This window comes from Ornithodoros turicata, chromosome 9, assembly GCF_037126465.1.
Source record: "Ornithodoros turicata isolate Travis chromosome 9, ASM3712646v1, whole genome shotgun sequence".
Lineage (NCBI taxonomy): Eukaryota > Metazoa > Arthropoda > Arachnida > Ixodida > Argasidae > Ornithodoros > Ornithodoros turicata.
This window is the reverse complement of record NC_088209.1, coordinates 33,773,829-33,795,506: the sequence shown is the minus strand read 5'-3', so window position 1 is coordinate 33,795,506 and position 21,678 is coordinate 33,773,829. Positions and strand designations below refer to the sequence as shown.

The 21,678-nt window shown below is 44.7% G+C and overlaps 2 protein-coding genes across 3 annotated transcripts in view; both read right to left on the bottom strand.

Annotated features, from left to right (window-relative positions):
- LOC135367910 (neuromedin-K receptor-like) overlaps positions 1-4,183 on the bottom strand; it is a 69,460-nt gene extending 65,277 nt beyond the window's left edge. Inside the window, exon 1 of one of the 2 annotated variants that reach the window (XM_064601008.1) lies at positions 3,472-4,183. The gene's annotated coding sequence lies outside the window, so the exon portion shown is untranslated. Of the gene's footprint in view, positions 1-3,136; positions 3,213-3,471 lie in introns of those variants that run through there. The other variant, XM_064601009.1, reaches the window with a different exon arrangement.
- Positions 4,184-6,447: 2,264 nt separating this feature from the next.
- Positions 6,448-21,678, bottom strand: part of LOC135368697 (Ig-like and fibronectin type-III domain-containing protein 1) — a 48,256-nt gene continuing 33,025 nt past the window's right edge. The window contains exons 8-25 of the mRNA XM_064602149.1: positions 21,266-21,421; positions 21,008-21,174; positions 20,383-20,439; positions 19,866-20,158; positions 18,883-19,176; positions 18,651-18,779; positions 18,206-18,386; positions 17,928-18,143; positions 17,641-17,826; positions 17,204-17,366; positions 15,607-16,173; positions 14,176-14,508; positions 13,970-14,098; positions 12,842-12,988; positions 11,200-11,351; positions 10,973-11,102; positions 9,384-9,577; positions 6,448-8,743 (exon numbers count right to left, since the gene is read on the bottom strand). Coding sequence (XP_064458219.1) covers positions 8,624-8,743; positions 9,384-9,577; positions 10,973-11,102; positions 11,200-11,351; positions 12,842-12,988; positions 13,970-14,098; positions 14,176-14,508; positions 15,607-16,173; positions 17,204-17,366; positions 17,641-17,826; positions 17,928-18,143; positions 18,206-18,386; positions 18,651-18,779; positions 18,883-19,176; positions 19,866-20,158; positions 20,383-20,439; positions 21,008-21,174; positions 21,266-21,421 — 3,614 coding nt within the window. The 3' untranslated portion in view covers positions 6,448-8,623. The remainder of the gene's footprint in view (positions 8,744-9,383; positions 9,578-10,972; positions 11,103-11,199; positions 11,352-12,841; positions 12,989-13,969; positions 14,099-14,175; positions 14,509-15,606; positions 16,174-17,203; positions 17,367-17,640; positions 17,827-17,927; positions 18,144-18,205; positions 18,387-18,650; positions 18,780-18,882; positions 19,177-19,865; positions 20,159-20,382; positions 20,440-21,007; positions 21,175-21,265; positions 21,422-21,678) is intronic.

Below are 21,678 nucleotides of genomic sequence, written 5' to 3'. Positions count from 1 at the left end.
ATGACACTAGGCGAGTACTTCTCCTTATCTCCAACGGCGTATGTAGATGACGGACTTAATTTCTTTTCCTTCTCGAAGGTGCATTGAGGTGACCCCCACTTTTTTTTTTTTTTCGTTGTTCTTTTTCGGTGTTCTCCAACGAATAAAATGAGTTCCCGCGAAAGAACGATGAGCGTAGGTGACCTACAGAGCGAGCGCCATAGGGCTCTGTTCCGTGCACCTTTGAAAAATCCTCCTCCTCGTGTAAAGAGCGCATCGCAGAAGGAGAGGACGTCGTGACGTACGCTGCGCTACTCCCCTCACGTGACCAATGACGTACAGCGGGACAGCTCAAGCACGTACAAGCGGCGCGCGTGCGGAGAAGAAACAGGGCGCAGAGCCTTCACCACGTCACGAGCGCATCGTGTCGGCCGTCGGCGGCCGCTTTCTCCGAATGTTTTTTTTTAGTTTGATTGCATAGCTATAACGCATCACAGAAGGAAAATATTTTGCATGGTGACTCCTGGTGGACAGCTTGACAGATGAAGCAGGATTTCGAGCGATGGTAAATGTCACCTCATTGCTCCTTTAAGCTACTATAGTAGCTACAATATAATAGCTATACGACTATAGTCCACAAGGTTGCGGTTACTCCACCATTTTAGTGAGTAAGTGTAAGGAATTGGGTTGGTTGGTACATACTAAAATCGCTAGAATACCCCAGTGCCGGGTAAAAACACTTAAAACAAGGACAAAATGAAGGACACAACAGAAGCGCTGAACTTCAACCAAGTGACGATGTCTTTTATTGATTCTGTTTTAGATATATATACACCCTGTCGGTGACACGGAACGCGCCTAGCCAGTTTTTACCTCATCCGGAAACTTCCGTACACAATCTGGAAGATCGACAGAACGCACGTGTCGCCTATCAATTGTGCCTCCTCGTACAATAAACCTTCCTTTCCGTTGTCATGGGACATTGCTTCCGTATTTTGCATTTTGAAATACGGAAGTAACGTTCCGTGACAAAGGCAAGGGAGGTTTACTGTACAAGGAGGCAGCGTTCCTTCTGTCGATGTTCCAGATTGTGTAAAGATGTTTTCGGATGAGGTAAAAACTGGCTAGGCGGCGTGGGTAGGTTCCAGGCGACAGGGTGTATATGTACTTGTACCGAGTCAATAAAAGAAATCATCACTTGGTTGAAGTTCAGTGCTTGATGTAGTGTCCTTCATTTTGTTCTTGTTTTAAGTGTTAGTTACCCGGCATTCGGGTATTTTAGCGCTTTTAGTCACGTGTCCCTGAAATTTACTCCCCTGCACGGAAACTATAGTCCGAAAGCTAATTTTAGTCGCCAAGAGGACTAAAATTACTCTCTTTTTTTGTTTCTTACTAATGAAATTCGCACGAGGAAAATAAATTCTAACGACGTTAAACGCAATGAAGAAACAAGAAAGTCCGTCTTTTTGGGAAGGCTAAGCAATATCCCGTATGTGCTGGCTCTGCCCACGCCTGTCAGTGCTGGCTGCGCGTGAGGCAGCAAATCCTTCGCCTTTTCTCCTTTCTGTCGTTGGTGCAGTGTAGTCCCACGTTGTAGTGCTTTACTGTGCTGTTCTTATCGTGGCGCGTGTCAGATGCATATCCTTTTCCTCAGCAATGCCAGACGTAGTAACCTTTCTCTTCACGAATTCCCCACAAGATGCCTAACGCGCAGTGTGGCTAATGTTATGGACCTTGAAATACAGTATTCTTGTGGCGTACAAGACGTGGACTATACTGGCACAGTTATTCTATCGTACATGGTACGGAGTCAGTGCTATCCTTTTTGATCATTGTCTCGTCCATTATGTGCGGGGTGTCGAACCGAAAAATTCACGGCTTCGGTTCAGAGATTTCGGTTCGGTACCGAAGCGAAGAAATAACGCTTCAAACCGGTTCGAACCGGTTTATTCGGGTTCAGCGCACTGCAGAAAAAGATGTGCCAACATTTTCTGCTAATAGGCTATAGAGTGCACGGAACAGGATGCAAGCTTTCCCAAGAACCCATTAAATCAAGAGCATTTTGACAGCAAGCATTGATTTATTTAAGGTACGCACGATCAGTTGATGACAACTGGTGACAGCAGAAATGGTGAGAAAATGCTACTAAAAAAATGAGTACATCTTTCATTACGCCAACCAAGGCGGCAAAGAAACGAAAATATGTTCTGTACTACAAAGTAGAGCGGATATAGGTTGATTCAAGTCCAAGATGGATGTAGAACACTGAAGACAATGACACAAGCTTTCTAAGATTAATATGTACTGAGGGGAATCCCAGCTGGGGCCTTAGCCAAACAGAAAGACAGAAAACGCATCACCACAAGGACTACGGGCACCGTGTATGACATTCGCGTGTAGATGGAATTTATTTTGGATAACATTTGCAGCATACGAGGCAGTTTTAACCCTCGACTAGGTGCCCCTCATACTTTTCGTATCATCCTTGTCCGAGCACCTTACGAAATAATAATAATAATAGCAACAACAACTCTGAACCGTTTCCCGAACCTATTCGGAACAGAACTTTTCATTAGTTCATGTTCAGTTCAGTTCAGTTCAGTTCAACACTGTGATGTATAGCGGGCGCTGTGGTCCCTTACTCTAGCGACTGTTGTGCTACGTAAAGCACCGAGGCTCATTGATTTGTTGCCACACTACTTGAGTATACTTGGGAAAATCAGGACAATACGAAGAGATTGATTGGCTGAAAGCGGGCGCGTGATGTACTCCCTGCAAATTGGTGAAACCCGAAACCAAAGCAACGGCCCTGTCACCGACACCCAACGAATAGGCCGTCCATCATCCAATGAGAGACCACTAAAAGAGAGTGTTGTTTTTCTGGCGTTGACATTCGCTCCGTGTGGCACGTGGCTCTTGGCATGATCATAGTTGTCTCGCGACTCCTGGTAGTTCTTTATGTACTTGAAAATGAGGTTCACATGACACGATGTTGCGTATGTAAAGGCTTGGACGTTACAAGCAGCGAATGCTCATATAACCATCGAAATTATAACAAGAAGGGCTGTTTCATGCCTTGGTACCCGCACGTCGTTCAAAGAACAATAGCAAGCCAAGACTGGCCGCTGCAAAAGAAGGAGAAGTAAAAAAGACTGACTTGCTAGGCACAAGCTTTCTCGAGACACTACGTTCCTCGCGGTTGATGGATGGCACGTCCGGGCCTACCAGATCGCTTCGGCATTCTGCCGCGCGGTGCGCAGCGGTCTTGCGCATGCGCTGTACACATTTTTTGGGAAAGGCGGATTACAAACGACTCCAAGTTATGGACAAAGGAGCGATGTAATACCTCACATTTTGCACGCAAAATTCCGCATGCAAAATTCCAAGCAAAAAACTGCGACAACTAGCATAGTCCACCGATAAAAGACAGTTCATCTTCAGCATTTAACGCCCATTGTAGGGCTTCTGAAACAAGGAGACGAACGTTCTTACCCGGGGGCGTGGTCCAGAAGATGAGATGCCGATCTTCCAGGACAGGGAGAAAGGTGCAGGATGGCGGAGTATGCCTCCCGGAACTTCGTTGCCGAAATCACTGAACTAAGATTCTGCTGAAGACATCATGCAGGAGAAGAAGACTGTATGAAATAGTCGCCACGCCGCTTCCTAATCTCAGGCGGCTCAACTGCCTGTTCCGATGTCTCGATCAGCAGATCCATTGAAGCACAATGTCGCGGACAGGTATTATAGCGTTACCCACTCTCCGCTTGACCACATCGAGGACACAACTGCAGATGAGCTGACCACAGTATGGCTGAGGGAGAACACGCTGTCTTCCACGGTTCTTTGAGGGTACGAAGCATCGAAAACAATGCGATCAAAAGTTCACGGGTAAACTGGTAGCCAAAGGTTGCTTTTTCGTGTCAGCTGAACGAAGTGAAGCACCGCGCTGATTAAAGGCTAATCCACACTGCCGCGTTTACGGTTGCGCTTGCGTGTTACGTCTGCGGACAACGAATCACTGCAACGGAACGTCCTTCAAGATAGAACGAAGGTACACGTAAGAAGCCGTACGCAGCCGTAAACGCTGCAATGTGAAGCAGCCTGCCAGCCACCTTCACGCGTTCGAACATTCAGAGGGCGGTATGAAAACGACGATAGAATTTATCAGCCTCAAGGAACGGCACAGAGAATACGGGTCTCTGGTGGCCTTCACTCTTCTACCGATAATGAAGAGATACCATCAGATAAAATGTGGTGGCTCCGGAATTTGAAAAACGGGTGACAGCATTGGGGCTTCTGAGCGTGAACTACGTGCCATGTTCTTCGAGGTGGCCTTACAGGGCAACAAAGATGTTGACAGTATTGCTCTACAGAGGGTAGGCGTTGCATCGTACGCTGTCGCCTCTGCGTACGTAAGGAATAGCGTTGATGGTTCTGCGCATGCGCAAGACACAAGTAGAGCTTTGCGCATTGCTCAGAACAACCACGCTATCCCTTACGTGGTGGGTGGGGTCAGCTCTGGAGTGCGGCTGGGTGCATCCAGAGGAGGGTGAAAGTGGGAAGGAAGAGATGATGGTGGCACAGCAGAGGGAGAGGTGTGCTGACCCTCTTGCTCTGGGATTTGGGTGGTGCAAGAGAACTACCCACCACAGAAAACATTCAAGCATCCCTCAGTAGTCTTCATTGGGATGCTCCCTGTACCATGGTAACTACCAGGATTATTGGCGAAGTAACTCCATCGTGCTATCCTTGCGTACGCAAGGGATATAGCGTTGGTGGTTCTCCGCACTGTCCGAAGCTCTCTTTCTGTTATGGGCGTGCGCAGCCGAATGATCTTTTTTTTTTTAAATTACGTGTTAGCGCCGCGATACAACTGTGGCTATGAGCGGCGTACAGACGTAGACAGATGGAGAGACGACAGCAGGAAGGAGTAGGGGAAAGGAGGGGCTAGTATGCGTCCTGGGCTGACAGTTGTCTGGAACGTCTGCTGGAGAACCCCAGACAGCACAGCTGGTACGGGGATTCGAACTCGCATCACCTCCCAGTCTCGGCTTGGAAAGCGGCCATCCTAACCACTATCATGAAATTAAAAGCGCTAAAACCAGATGAAGAGACAAAGACACGCAGAAAGAGCGTATGTCCCAGTTCGACGTTCTACATGGCGAACCACTATGGCACGGGAGCCGGTGAACGATAAACACCATACTATAAAAAGCCTGAACGTGGGCACACGAAAAAAATACCACACAACATTGACGACTCCAGCAAAACATTTCATTCCCTCACCAAAAAAGGAGGACGAAAAGATCTCAAAGAAATAAGAGAGCAAAAACGGCACAGATAACGCAGTCCTCCTAGCAGGCGCTTCACTCAAAGCCGGCCCGAGGCGAATATCCACCTGGGGCGAACAAACGTGACACCCCCCACCCCCTCCTTCCAGGGCCACGGTCTCAAAATTGTCACATGCCCCCGAAAAAGTTTATCTTCAGAGCTCTAAGGATTCCTTGGGGCTCGGTTTGCTCAACTGAGTTCCTGGGATGTGGCGTCCGGCGCCCCCTCTAAGGAAGGTGCCCGGGGCGGCTGCCCCCCCCCCCCCCCCACTCCTCGGAACGGCTGTGGTTTCAGTTATATAAGAATTGAACAAACAAGTTCTTCAGAACTGAAGAAAACCGCTATAGGCAGAAGCTTTTTGGCTGAGGGTGAGGCCTCAGGCTTTCACCACAAAACTACCTGCAGCGGACTGCTCGTTTTCGAAGTGTGTGAGAAGTTTCTCAAACTCCCGTTTTGTTGCTTTGAGTCGTTTGCGTTGTATTTTTCGTGTGGCCACGCCCAAGCTTTTTATAGTGTGGAGAACCACATATGTGGGCGCCTGTTACCGAGATGTCTCGTGAAAAAAAAAGCTAGCTTCCGTTTTTGATGCCATGGTTCGCGCGATGATCGCGGCCTTCGGTATATCGTGCTGGGCTGATCCCTATTCCCTAGCACGGCTCTGATTCCTAGGGCGCGAAAAGGAGGGCGAACTCCGCGGCGACAACAAGTGGAGGGAGACGAACGCGGCTATGTACGTTGTACTGAGTTGCGATGTTCCCGATCTGGAAATGACATATTCCACCGGATAGAACAAACTGCTGCCCCCCCCCCTCCCCCCCCCGGTCGCTACGGCTCTGCGCATAAGTTATGCCACAAGTAATACCACATCATGTCCCTAGCACATGATTTTTGTTGTTGTTGTTGTTGCTCAAGCTGCTCACTACGCTAATGCTATATGTCATGGTGTGGTTTCTGGGTGTTTTGTAAATTAAGTTGCCCAGTGACAAGACACTGCTGAGCAAAAATATCTTGTATGGTGGCTTTTGATTTAGTGAATGGAGTAGAGATTCAAGCAATGCTAAATGCCATTCCAATGCTCCTTTAAGAATGTTCCTGTCTGGCTTTATGTAGGGGATGTCTCTAGCACTCCTCTAGAGATTATTCGAACTTTTCAGGCTTTTATTCAATACGGAAAATTCTACACGTATGTACACTATTAAGTATCTTTGCCATCAATCACACGACTGCTAAAGCCATATGTACATTTTTCAGTCATACAAAACAAGTAACTTTCTCTCATTTCAAAATCTGGGAGGCATGCAAGATCAAAGCAATTTTTTCTGATGTTTCTTTTTCTTTCTCACAATGGTATTTGGCAGTTACAGTTGGGATAGCTGCACAGAATACCGGGGACAGAAAAAAAAAATCACATCCTCTAGCGCTGTGCCGAACAGCCTGTTCCAGAGGGCATAAACCATTTCGAAGACCTACTCCAGTAGGGGAAGGTTGGCAAAACTGGGCGCTTGGAAGGAAATGTAATAATTTGTCACTCAAAATAAAAACTAAAAAGGTTCAGTTGGTATCATGCAAGCACCGTATTGTTTGCCTTCCTGCATAAAAAAATGTGGCCACCAGATCAAAACGAGGTTCCAATGTGGTGCAGAACAGATGTGTCTTTATCTCATATAAGTAGGGGCCAAAGTGTCTGTAGCCTTCATTGGCTTGTTGTCACCTTTTCCTTTGAATGCAGGCTTTCTGGTCCCTATGGTAACCAAAGATTCGTGCCAGAATGCTACACACCATACAGAGCGTACGCCCTACCTTCTACTGGGAGCAGGCCCATATGCCTCATCACAGCATTTTTACTATGCAAACGTTCTTTGTAGCCATTGTTTCCAGATGTGCGAAGATCACATAAACTCAAACATAGTATTTTAATGCCTACAGCATTAACCTGAGATGGGTAGAAGGTAAAACTACCAATAAATGGCTAGAATGGGATGAAAGTAAGAAAAAAAGCCTTTAAAAAAAGTACTATGCAAGGCACTGATCACATGAGGGACTGAGGCTCGTCACCAAGAGGCTATGGTGTTCATCAGCGTGCTTTTTCTACATAGCACTGTCAGCTACTCGTCATTTTGAGAACTTTTGCGAGATGCTTTGTGGTGTATGTATGTTCTTTTTCCTTTTAGATCTGGGGGCAAAAGTTGTGTTTTATTTGGTTATTATTATTACAGTCAAACTCCTTTACAACGAAACTCAGGGGACAGCAAAAAAAAATTCGCAGTAAAGGTATTTTCGTTAAAAAGGATGTCCATTATTGGACCTATAGGGCTCCAGCGGGACAGCAAAAAAATTTGCTCTAGTGGTATTTTCGTTAAAAAGGTGTTCGCTATAAAGGAGTTTGACTGTATTTCTCTTTTCGCTTGAATGTGAGATAACCCATTATTCACAACTGCAGAGCCTTGAAATGTCCAAGAAGGGTCACTGTCTTCTGCAAGAACTTTGATCAGATTGCAAGTTATGGGCCTGTTTCACGACGTTTGGGGGACATTCTGAACCATATCCCGCAGCCGGAGGTTTTTCCGTACACACGCATATATCGCCTACACTGCAGTTCTGAAAAATCGTGGCGCAAGGATTTCCACAAAAGGGATGACGTTCCCATTCCCGGTACAGTGGTAAGGCGGGAAACATGCTGGACAGGACAGTCTAGTAAGGGCATTCTACACTAGACAAGTACAGGCCTATGGGAGGTCAGTATTAAAGCGAATACGGCATATACTGCAGTCGTGAACAAAGCAAATGCATGTCCCTAGCAAGCTCGTTACTTTGTGCTGAAAGGAAGCTTTTTTGTCTACCTCTTTTTATAAGTCATCTTGGAACATAACAGGTTTGAGCAAACGAAAGAACTTTGACTCAGAATCACATCATTCTGTAAGTACACCCAGATTGTACCGGATAAGCTAAATAGGCCAGTCTGATCATCAATTTCTTTACTCGTTACGCCACTGAGAGTGGATGTGCTTCAGTCGGGAAACATAAAAAAAATGCCACTCTCTACCGGTGTGCTGCCTCGGCACACCACGGGCAGGTCCTCATAGAATATATAGTCACTTCTGTAGTTCTTCCACAAGAGTGAAGCACTCTAGCAGATGGATGTAGTACTGTACTCAATGCCAAATTGTGCACAAACTTGTCGCGCAGGTTGTCTATTAGCTCTTGTAGGAGCACTAGCCACAGGTGTCGCAGTTTTGGACGAAGTTTCCTTCCGAAGAAGAGTAGCTACGGCGCTGCAAAGAAACCTGCTCACCACGCACTTTTGTTCTTAGCATCACGATATCCTGACTGTACGGATGTCTTCGTAACAGTTTTCAACAGCACGTGGGCGGCCGTTCCTGTGTCCGTTCTCGGTCATTTCTCCCGGTTTAGGTTGGTTCTCACCTCCAACATTCTGCAAGCGAAAAAGACAAAGTCGATGAATTAATCCCTCGTGTATCACCACTCAAAATTTGTGCCCAGTATCAAGAGTTCATGGTATGTTCAAACACACTTAATTGTACAGTATCACAGATGTGAATGTGTAGCAGGTGCGTCTTGTATCAATGATTCCAACTCTTACAATTATGCTTACTTCATGTGCTGAAACGGATTGTGAAAATGAGATGCCTACCAAAGGACAACCCCCACTGATTCGTACTGAAAAAGCCAGAGTCTGGCTACAGGGGAAAACCATGGCAAGATACAAATGTTCGAACATACGAAAAGTTTGAGTCTTCTGTGTCTTGTCGTCAGTTTTTCTCATGCCCAGACTGCGGCTCTTTCAGCATGGAGTACCTCCACCAACTGTGCTCACTAAGTTTTGTAACTTGTTACAGGATGTCTCTGAAGCATATTTATGTCCGCTTGTCAATCCTACGCGTTCTCACAGGTTTTGTGACTACACAGAGTTTTTATTCGACGACACTGCTTGTAGAAAATTTGTGGATATAAGGAAACTATATCTGCGATTCCTTTTGCGATGCTCTTAATGGACTACATTTAGCTGTGTTTCAGATACAAGTCGCAAGTTAAATATGGTCTTTCTTCCTTACTTGCATAGTGACTCCATCCTTAAGGTATGTAGGGTTTTCAAACGAAACCCCAGAAGCAGGTACTCTTCTTCTCCATTGCTTCCAATAGAACACAGCAAGCACTCCAACAAGAACCAACAGCAGAGCGGTCACTACCAGGCCAATGGTAATCTGAGCCCCAACCTTCAATCCGCCCACAGAAGCATGCAGAGCACCTGGAATGTGTTTATGAAGCAGATTCAATAGCTGTACCATCCCATATATAGCATTATTTACATATTACTAACCAAATACAGAGAAATCCCCAAAATGCCATAGTATGGCATGGTTGCCAGATACAGTAGGGTTTACAGTTATCTCGTATAGAACCTCTTTATAGTTAGGGCCTGACTTTTTCGGGTTTTATTTTTGGCCAAATCCGGGGGGTAAATATCAGGTGATATTTTTCATTTGGAAATTCGGGTGTATTCGGGTTAAATCCCGTTACGGCATATTCTGTCGTCAGGAATTCGGGTGTATTCCGGTGATTTTTTTTTGTTTAATAAAAATTTGTCTTAACATGGAACGAATGTATAGCAATGTTATCAAACTTTATTTTAATGCATGCTTATGAGTGTGACACGCGACCCAGATGTTTTCGGGTAGATTCGGGTTAGACCCGAATTTTACAGATTTCATTCGGGGGGTAAATATCGGGCGGATACGGGTTTAACCCTAAAAAGTCAGGCCCTATTTATAGTAAAGTTGATAGGACCACTAAAAAACCTTCACTATATCAGTAACTCATGGTTGAAGTTTTATGACATGGGACTGCGGATTAACTTCACTACATCCATATATTCACAATATGCGGGTTCACTATACGTAGAGATTTGGAGAAAATAAAAAATAAGGGATGCATTATGAAAGACAAGGACCAGAAAGAACCATACATAAGTTATACTTAGAGCCTGAAGCTTTAGTTTCTAACCCGATTCTTCCTCAAATTTGCACGCCGAATTGAAGGTTGTCTCTTTTGGGTGAAACCCGATTTTTTACCTGCCAAATTACCCTCACTGAGATGTCTGTAGGAATGTGCACTAACTTGTTTGGCAGCAAATGCATTTACATCACTGTTTGTGCCAAACCAGTACAGTTAGTTTGAGCAACTGAGCAAGGTTTCTCCCCGAATATAACATACTGGAAGTTTTTTCACCCAAATTTGCATGAATTTCGAGCACACATTTATTTACCCAATTTTTACTCCCCTGACTTCAAAAAAAAATATTTCCCAAGAACTTCTATGTATACTGGCTCTATTAGAGCTTCTGTAGAGCTCTACCAAGGCTCTATTTACTGTAAACATATTTTTATTTGCGATGTACTAATTTTCACAAATTTCACGTCTGCTGAAAAATCGCGAAAAATTGTACTCAGAAACACAGCTTGACATTGATCCTGCGGAAGGAAGCAGACCTGGTATCGCGAAATTAAATACTCGCGAATAACTTCCCGAATGCGATTCGCAAAAATTAATACACTGCGAATAAAAATATGTTTACAGTATACTGTGGAGGACCCGATGACCATTTTTGAGGTGGAAATTAGTGTCAGGTACAAACTGTACTCACCGGTAGTTTGGACTATCACTGGTGGTGTGTGTGCACTAAGGCCATAGTGGTTACCAGCCTTGATTGCTATTTCATAAATAAGGCCTTCCTGCAGATCTCCTAAGTGGAAGACTGCACCATTCGTTTGATTCTGCAAGTGCAGAGCCAACATGAGTACTGCTAGATCGTAAGAGGCTGTGAAACACCTCTCAGCGGTCCGGAAATAAATTTTTCGGAACTATACCCACCCTGTTGAGTGCCTGTGACCCGACCGTGCGCCAAATGATTCGGTACCACTGCACTGACTCGGGATTCTTGACTGGAGGATCCCAGTGCACCTCAACGGAGTTTGGTGAAAGCCGGGCCACTCGTACGTTCTGCGGTGGTCCTGGCAGCATGGCTGAAAGAGAGCATATGGGACAATGTATCTGTATGCAATTGAAAGGCACTAACTAGCTGTAATCTTCTGGCACTCTCTGTAGAAGAATGAATGCATCATAGTACACGTAAAATACAAAGGTGAAGAAGTGGTGTGCGTGACCTATGAATTGTGAAAATATGTACCAAATGCAGCGAAACCCGCGTATAACGATATTGACGGTAATCGCGAATTCCATCGTTATACAGGGTACATCGTTAAACGAGGGTTGACCTAAATAGCGCGTCCCAGAAAAGTCGCGCGCCACCCCGCGTGTAGAAAAAGAAAAAGAAACAGATGCTAAAAAAAACGCGAAACTGTGTGACATCGCACTGGCTTGGGAAAACAGCGACCAGAACTCGTGGAGGGAACGGACAACTTCTGGCAACACTACACGTCACCATTCCGCAAGTCGGCTTCACCTAAAGCCTGCGTGCTTTAGGAGAAGCCCGCTTTAGAACACTGTCGCGCGACGCGGGTGGAAAGCACGTGCTGGGCCTTTTGAATCATCTCGCGAATTTGAGCAGCATTGGCCAAATACGGAGACACAAAACCGTTACCACCGACCTCTTTCACTGACAGTATTGGAAAATGAACAGTCGCTGTCTATTTTCTTGCCTCAATTTTTATTTTGGTTTAATTCTTTTGATACGAATTTCGGATGATACGAATTTTTCCCGCTACCCTGTGAGATGCGTATCATCGAGATTGTACTGTATCTTATCGCGGCGATTTTCGCCGCGAGCTTACGCGCACGGGACAGCGTTCAACATCGTTATACGAGTACTCAAACCGCGGTCTCCATCGCTGTGCGCGGGTCGTTTACCCATAGAAACAATGTATATTTTGACGATAAAATCATAAACCATTGTTGTACGAGGTATATCGTTATATGCGATATCGCTATTCGCGGGTCTTACTGCATCAATTCTACAAGGGGAGTTGCATAAAAGAGTTATGCAAATTATAGAATTTTCGGTACTTGCAGATTGTTGCTTATACACGGTGTTGTGCAATGCTTTTCGTAACTGCAGTCCATTACAGTCATACCACATAGGACCCTGTGTTTTCCGGTTTTACCCTAACTGATGATGCAAATTGGAGGTTAAAAACGGGTTTTACCCTAAAACACAGGGCCTTACACATAGATAGCCAGCTACACGGTACAGTGAAATTCTTCACAAGACTAGTTGGGTGTCAACTGAATTTTCTCTTCTGTTTCTCTGTTTCTTTTCTGCACCAAGTCATTGCTTTAGGGCACCATGTGCACTATCACCATACAGAACATCACCTTCAAACATGCTTCACCTGCAGACCACTGCAATCCAAAAGCTGTTGCATCTAATGAGGCTTGGGTGACATAAGAGACCCTAAACTGATATTATCTGTCTGCACTCCTGTTGATGTGCACTAGTCATGCTTGCTTACACCTTCGTGAAATGACTATTGATGATGATGACTATATATTTTACCTTTGCCTTCTTCAAAGCAAGATACAATTTCCTTGGCAGCAGCCAATGCACACTGGCCAGCCTGGATCACGCTCCTACCCACACACCAATGAAGGCAGCTTGAAGGCACTTTTTTGTTTCGGCAACACTTGCGATGATCACTTCCATCTGCAAAACACGTTGTATAGAATTAAATGTCGACAAAGCGTAAAACCAATTCAAAAATAATGTTTTAAGATGTGTAAAGCCCAGAAAAAGTCAGAGATGGTCAACAGACTGGTCCATCTGAATGCTGTTGGTAACTAACCTAGATACCACTATTCAATTTGATTCTTACGTCTTTCCAATCACACATGCACTGCTCAAACCAATCGTTAAACAACATAGTGTTCTCTGTAACCCGCAGTTGACAAAATTTATCCTTTAGGATTACAAGGGCAAGATTAGCAAATTATTTAAAAGCCCATCATATGTGGAGCAAACATTAGTTCCTGGACAGGTTTTTGCTTTTTGTGTTCCATATCTGTTCAAAGTGCCAGCACACAGCAAAAGAACAAGTAACAAGCAAAAGTGGTACATGAAACTTTTAGACTGTAGCTCTCACGCAGAAGTTCTGACAGAGATGTGGCTATAGAATGTGTGTAGCCCACAACTGAATCATGGGCACATGTGTTTGAATTATTTAGTCAACTCACAATGTTACGCTGTCCAAATATGCACTACAAAACAAAATTGCAATGCTGAGTTCACTTTGTCACTAACACTTGCGCACTGTTTGAAAACCGCATGACCAACATTCCTTCAGTGCAGGGGCAGTGGAAGGGTGGTGGGTTACGGGCGTTACTGTAGACCCCTGAACTTGTGAAGGGGCACAAAATTCCCATGGAGTTGAGGCACCAAAGTGTTATTTTAGGTGACGTACACCCTTTTCCATTGCCTTTTTGGGACCCCGGCATGAATGGGACCCCGGTGGGAATCTGGGGTCCCCCCGAATTAAGGACACTGCACCCTTGCTTCAGTGCACACTGCGAATGTCTCACAACAAATGACAAAAGCAATAAAGTAGCTGAGCAAGTCTTCAGCTAGATTAGTTTTTGAGAGCGCCCAAGTGTAAGCACAAGTCACATGCCTAGGATAGCTATGTCTCACCTGCAGCACAGTGCATCAGTTTGTCCAAGTCCTGAATACACTGTGGCCTATTGATGGCGAACTGGATATCGATATCAAAACTGCACGCACTCATACAGTACTTAGAGACGCCCGCGTCTTTGCAGCAACCTAGGATTTAAAAACACTTGTAGTACCACGACACAAATAAATATACGTCTAACGGATATTCACGGTAATTCACTAACTCGAAGTATTCCGTGCAGTACGGTCCATAACAGACAGATCGATGTACGCAGACATTTTTCCATGGTGATTCTCAGCTGTACAGTAGTAAGGTCCAGCATCGTCTTTTGAAACATTGTTTATGAGAAGATAGGAGACGTAACTATGCGGCACCAATGGGTCAGGCATCGACTGCAGCTCGAGACGTTCGGTGGGCCGCAGCGGTTCTCGCATCGAAGTATCCCTGAACCACAGGAACCGTGGCTCAGGGTGGCCAGACACTTCACAGGCCAGTCTTGCTGTGGCTCCATTTTCATAGAAGACTTTCTTCAGTGGGACTACAATGTTTGGACTAGCTGAAAATACAACATCGAAGCCTGATATAGAACCTTTTGTCTCTTTTCTCTCTTCTTCTTTTTTTTTTTTTTGTAAAGAAACAACAACATATGTTGAATATGAATATGTTGGTATTTGTTTGTCATGTTATATCGAAAATTAGGTGATGCACGTATAGCCTATGCAGACATGTTTTATAAGAGAGGGTCCGTAAGAGATGTCGCTCTTCACGGGAACCTGAATGCGCGAGAGATGAAGATGACAATAACGGTGCTGATGAGATTTCAGTCTGGCACTCTGCATTTTTTTACATCATCGAGGGAGCTGGAAATTGTATCTGTCCCCTCTATGTTGTTCCAGCCTCAGAACTTCAGTTTCTCTCTTGTTCAACAGGTGCCGCTTGCGTCGATTTCCGTCGTATGAATGTGTGTATGAGTGAGCAAAAAAAGTGTAAGAGTGAAAGGAGGGTGAGTGAGAGTGAGTGGCTGGTTTGTCGTCCCTTCAGATGACGCACCCCGAAAGTCGCTGGAGAGGCGTGTTAGCTTAGCTCAATTTGGTAGAGCCCTGAACCGGTAATCCAGAAGATGTGGGTTCGATCCCTACAGCTGGCTAACCTTTTCAGTGACTTTCATCTTTCATCGTCTGCTATGCTTCTCTACATGTCAAATAATTTAAACTTCCGCATTCAAATTTTAAAAAGCAAATGACACTAACAAAGCTGAATTATATAGAGAGCCTGAAGTTTTTGGGAGATATTTTTTTCTAAATTCGGGGTAAAAATCGGGTAAATGAACATGTGCACTAAATTCATGCGAATTCGGGTGAAAATACTTCCATTACGCTAAAATCGGGGAGAAATCGGGCTCAGTTATTCAAGCTAACTGTAGCGGTTTGGTACAAACAGCGATGTAACTGCATTTTTCTGCCAAACAAGTAAGTTGGTGCATTCCTACAGACATCCCAGAGAGGGCAAATTTGCCTGCTAAAAATCGGGTTTCACCCTAAAGAGGCAACCTTCAATTCGGGGTGCAAATTCGGGGAAGAATCGGGTAAAACCCTAGAACTTCAGGCTCTAATTATATATTCTGAACTCGACCGAAATTTCAGCCAGCACTTACCAATGATGTGGATATCCATTGAACTGTGCGCACCGTGCCCATACCCGTTGCTTGCAAAGCACGACACCTTTGTCACATTTCGGGACACTCTCGGCACCGTCACGGCAATGTGGTGCTGTGGTAGCTGTGCCATCATCACCCCGTTCACGTAGACCGACACTGTCGGCGTAGGTACGCCCACAGCTATGCACATGACGGTCATGTTGACGCCTTCCATGATTGGTCCAGCAGGTATCACCAACGGCAAATTCACGAATGCCGGTATGGCCGCGTCCGTCCACGCCAGCGCCACCTCTGAAGGCGTGCTGCTCATGTTCTTTGCCATGGCACTCACGGTGAAGGCATATTGGGTGTTGAACGTGAGGTTGTTCACTAGGATCTCGCTGAACTTGGTTGTGATGGTCGACCATTCGCTGGAGGTGACGTTGGTGGTGTTGACTGCGGAAAAGCGGACGACGTAGGCAAGGTTGGCGTCTGCTGGAACATGGAGCGGAGGGAGCCACTTGAGCGCAATGTGGTTCACCGAACTGTGCGTGACTTCGAGGCCGTAAGGCGGACTGATGGTGCCTAGAAACGGAAATGCGCATTAGTTGTTTTCATTGTTTTGCTCATAGTTCCCAAGCATTTACAGTGATCGGGGAAACGGAAACCTGGATAGTCCAAACCTACGCTGCGGTGATATGTACTTTCGGTTAAAAGACCAAACAGAGCTATGCCCGGTGACTGGAAACATAAAAAACTGGCAACAACAAAAACGAGACATACCGTAAACAATCCGAGAATTCTTCCTCACTGACTTTCTTTCCCCCAACAACTGAATAATTTTCCTGAGACACGTCACCCCATCGTGAATAGAGTCCTGTGTTTTTAGGGTAAAACCCGGTAAAATCCGTTTTACCCCGCGATGTGCTTCATCGTCACTTAGGGCCCGAAAAAGGACTTGGCAAAGTGCTAACCACCAATACAGGCACTGGAGGGCATTACGCACTGGACACTCAGCAAAGCTGTTCCACATCTAATGTTCATCTAAAATGCAAGAACATTTTTTTACCAGAAGTTCTACTTTTCTGCTCGATATCACCCGATTTTACCCTGTGTTACGGCTCCTGAAATAAAACCCAATTCTTACCCCCAGATTTTCAAAAATCGTAAAACCCCAAAACGCAGGGCCCAAATTATGAAGTATGCGTACCCCTGCACTTGTGTAAAGGAGTTGGCTCGCAAGTAGATTTTTTTTTACAATCACAACAATGAAGATTATGATAGTATTGACTCTGCCTGTCACAAGTGGTGTATTGCACTTTCATGCTGGCAACACGACGCATGAATGTGAGAAAATGGACCGTGACCAGGTGGCAGCAATGAAAAATACAAAACTTTTACAGTTCAAATAATCTGTTGGCAACTGTATCCCCTGCCCCCTGCTGCCATGTAGCATGACTTATAGCTTCACAATGTTGCCAATAACTGTCTTAGCTATCTGTATGACAAAACCTGGTCTAGACTGCAACAGTTCCTTTAATGTTCTCTGTGTTTTGCCTAAGATATATACCTGCTCTGTTTTCTGCACTAAAAAAAAAGGATGTTTCAGACTTACTTTGAACAGCTCTGTCGTCGACCCCTTTTTCGGGAGTGGAGATCACCAGAATAAGAGAAGGCATGGAAGCTCCTTGCTCGTTCATAGCAACCACGTAGAAACTGTATTTTGCTTTGGGCTTCAATTTGTCGACAATTGACATGGTTGTGGTGACATTGACAACCTGTAACGTCCCCAATGTCCAATAAAACAAAATGAACAAGCGGTAAAAAAAAAAATCAAGGAAGACAACATGTATTTCTATTATTTTTCCTTTCGCATCAAACGCACACAAAAATTCACAAAAATTTGTTGAAGGGGTTTACAACATCATGTTTTAATAGAGGACTCCGTTGGTGGAAAGGTGAAGGGAAGACGTCTTGCTTACCTAGACTCTCATATAATCACCTCGCCAGATGTCACAACTTAACGATAATTTAGACCAAGTGGTATCTCACCTTTGAATATTCTTCAGGATGTGGAGGCACGGAGTCATTAACTTCTTCGTATCTGATTTGGTACTGCTCTACAGACACATTGTTGGATGGGGGAGTCCAAACAAGATGTACCGACGTAGGGGTCACAAATGACAGATGGAACTCCTCCGGTGGTGTAGGTATGATATCTTTCTCTTGTTGCATGCACTGCAGCAAAACATAACAGTCATGCATTTAGAAAATCAGCAAAATATTCATAAAAGATGCCACACGCAGCAAAAAAAAAAAAGTTTCCCAAGCAACCTCACCAGGAGAACAGCACCCAAGTCACGAGAGCAGATGAGTGCTGTGAGGTCATAGCGGTTCAAAGACAACGATCCAGCACAGATAGGCAAGCAGTCTTCTTTAACTCCGTAGCGTTGGCAACATGGACGGTGATCCCTGCCTCCGGAACCACACCGGAGCAAAGTGTGCATGTCATCAATGCACAGGGGGCTTAGGTATTGGAGATCGGTCAGCCTCATCTATAATACAGACACAGGTTGCAGGCGTGCTGAAATACGTGACTGAATCATTATTTGCATACCTTGTAGGAACATAATGGCATGCAAAGATCCTTCACCCCAGCATTGGTACAACAGGCAGTCTCATTGTATCCCGTGTTATTAGTCGGGGGATCCGGGATCACATCTTGAGTCTTGAAAGCAACCCTTTCTGAGCCCTCGCTTGTTCCATATTTGTTTTCAGCTGCAACAAAAACCTCATACCTGAAAGTATAAGATATAGTGGTAGGTATAGCTATAATGAAAGATGAATGATGATGATGATGTGTAATTTTACACGGCCATAAGACACTCAATCCAATCAATGCACAAAGTCGTTTATGAAACAAGTTTGGTTGCTTACGCACGTAATCTGCTAGAGAAGGAATACGTACAGTTCGTACTATCATGCAGAATTTCACCAAGCACATATTATAGTCAAGTAAAACGCTTCTATTATAGTAAGAGGAACAGTAAAACAATACTAACTCAACTCCAGGGTGCAACCTATCCATCAAATATGGAGATTTTACATTCGAGACAGCAAAATAAGGTTCGTAGTCGTCACCAAGGCGTCTGTAGTACAGGGCGTACTTGGTAACTGTTTCCGGAAGCTTCCTGCAAAGAAATTATATGTTTAAATATGTTGCGAATACATTCTCGTGTAATTTTGCTAATTTTGGTTAGTGATAATGCGCAGCCTTGCATCAGCAACACATACTTCGGAGGATTCCACTTCAGAACGGCCCATGTCCTGCTGGCTGAACTGACTGTCAAATCCTGAGGGTTCCCCGGTAGGACTCCATAGTGTTCAAGCAAGCAGCTACCGTAAAAAGGCATGTACTCTAAGCAGCGGAAATGTCTGTAATCCACACGCATCAAGGTGCCTTTGCAGAAGTCCAGGCATGCCTCGGGTAAACCGCGTCTACGACAGCAACTTGTGTGGTCTGAGCCGTCTGCCATGCAGGCAAACGTTACATTGGCCCATGGTGCACAAATCATCACGTCGGTCAGACTGAAAATGGAGAAAGAAATATTGAACCCAATATCAAATTCATACTCGCACAAAAAGCATAAACTAGTATCCTTATCAGGTAGTATTGCAAGCAAATCACACAGATGGCCTGAGAGTTCTAGGGTTGGTAATGTAAAGAACAAAACCTACAGGCCACTAACTTTTGTACACTGACTATTCTGCTGTTTAGTGGATGATGATTATGATGACAGATAGAAGAAATAAAAATGGGGAGGTTGGTCATGACTAAGTCGGACTGACTACCCCAGTACACCTCAAGGGTAACTGCACTAGTTCTTCACAACCCCGAGTACTTATTCCATTAGTACTAATGTGCATGTTATGCTTCACAAATAAGTTGAAGTTGCAGTGCAGTGCAGTGCTACAATGCTACAGTGTGGGTCACATAGTATAATGAAAATAGAGGGAATCACGGAAGTCGTGGGGAATGATAGTATTATAGAATACTTCCTTATGTTCCAGAAACTGAAGCAAAGCTACTTTATCTGTAAACAAGGAGAAATGGCCGATGCAGACCACACAATTGGGGACGACACGGCTTTATCTGGTCTTCTGGGCAATCTTTCAATTTGATGCAAGCTTTTACAGCTCGCAGGTACGTTCCCAGTTTCTAGCTACCTGAGTTGCATACTCCAAAACACATCCAGAGATAACGTCGATGTCCTTACGTGGTCTCATCGGCCCTGCTGGGATCGCACATGGTACGCAGGCACCTCTCTTGTTTGACGCCATTTTTCACGCAGCAAGAACGGATGTCTGGCAACTTCGGCAGCATATCATCGGTGTCGTTTGTTGTGGCGTTTGAAGACGGAATGATGGTCATTTCTGTGTTTAATGTGAGAGTTCGCAAGGCATAGCTTGGCAAGCTGGACCCGTGACGATTTTCGGACGTAACTGTCACTTCGTACATGGTTACTGGCTTTAGACCACGCAGGTGAAATGTTGTTTGATTGGAATCAACCTGAAAGTGTTGAGATGCAAGGTACACAACCAAACTTGAGCCTTCGCAGACAAATCTGTACAGCGCATACTAGACGCAAAGAAGAAACAGAGAGACACAGAACAAGAACGAAAGGAACGGCATGAACAATTTATTTCCCTTTTTTGTTTCGTGTCTCTCGGTTTCTTATTTACGTCTACGATGTACCAGATGTGTGCGCCTTCTCCCTTCTGGAGAGCACGTACCTTTACTGAGAAGGCCTGCATTGTCCCCACCGTTCCCACTTCATCTTTGAATCCCGACTAAAACAGAAAAGAAAAGAAAAGAAAGAGATCATGCCACAGTGATAGCTGCATTTTTATGTTTCATGAGTTTAATGCAGTCAGTTAATGTTGTCAGATGTTATCAGACAGTAATGTTGCCTGATTGATATTATGTGTCAAATATTAAGTCAGCTGCTAGAGTTAACACACAACATAAATAGACCCTGATGTTTTAGGGTTAAACCCGATTTTTCCACGAATTTGCACCCCGAATTGAGGTCTACCTATCTAGGGTTAAACCCGATTTCTACCTGCAAAACTGCACCTAGGCTAGGCACCTCAAGGCATCGACATACTAGTTTCTCACAAAATATGCGACTGGCCCCTTACTTCTGGGACTCTGGATAAACGGTACAGTGAACGTTTATTCTACAATAATGCCCGATTTCTCCCCGAACTCAGTCTGATGGTAATTTTTCTGCCCGAATTTGCATGAATTTTCTACATCAATTTATTGACCCGATTTCTACCCCCCTGAATTTGGAAAAATATAAAACCCGAAAACTTCAGGGTCTAAACATAAAGCACATAAATATAGCAGGCATACATCATTTTTCTTTGACTTCAGTGCAGGATCGAAACTGTCCAGTTCGGTAACGTTTATCCTGAAGTGTGTTATGTCGATCTTCTGACGTGGCAGGGACCATTTAATGAGAAGCTCAGTGGGGGAGAGTGGTTCCACTTCTACTTCTGTAGGAGGCCCGGGTAGTAACTCTAGGAAAGGATGTGGACACAAATTTTTAAAATTCATAGCAAAATAAAGTACATGTTTACCACAGGGGTACATAACGGTGTGTACGCTTACCAACGCCATTTGCAATACATGCAAGCGTGGTCATCGTGTAGTCCATGCAGGTGTAGTGCTCTGCGACTGTGGAGAGGCTGTAGTCTCCAACACAGACTGCTCTGCAAGTCTCGGGTATCTTTTGATCTACGCAACATGGCATATGGTTCCTTCCATCTAGGAATGTAAGAAAATTAATATTGCTGATGAGCGGAGGTTAATTTTTGAGAGTCAAATAAACATGGAATAAATACAGTATCCGATAAGATTGTTGCCTTCGAGCTTTACGAACGCAGCACTTTGAAAATGAGAAAACCACCTCGAAACAGATGGATGAAGTAGATTAAGGGTCAGACATCTCAAGGCAGTGAGTCTTCATGAAGAGTTAGGTCTCCCTCTGGTAAATTTACACCGTAATTCATGAAGACACATTC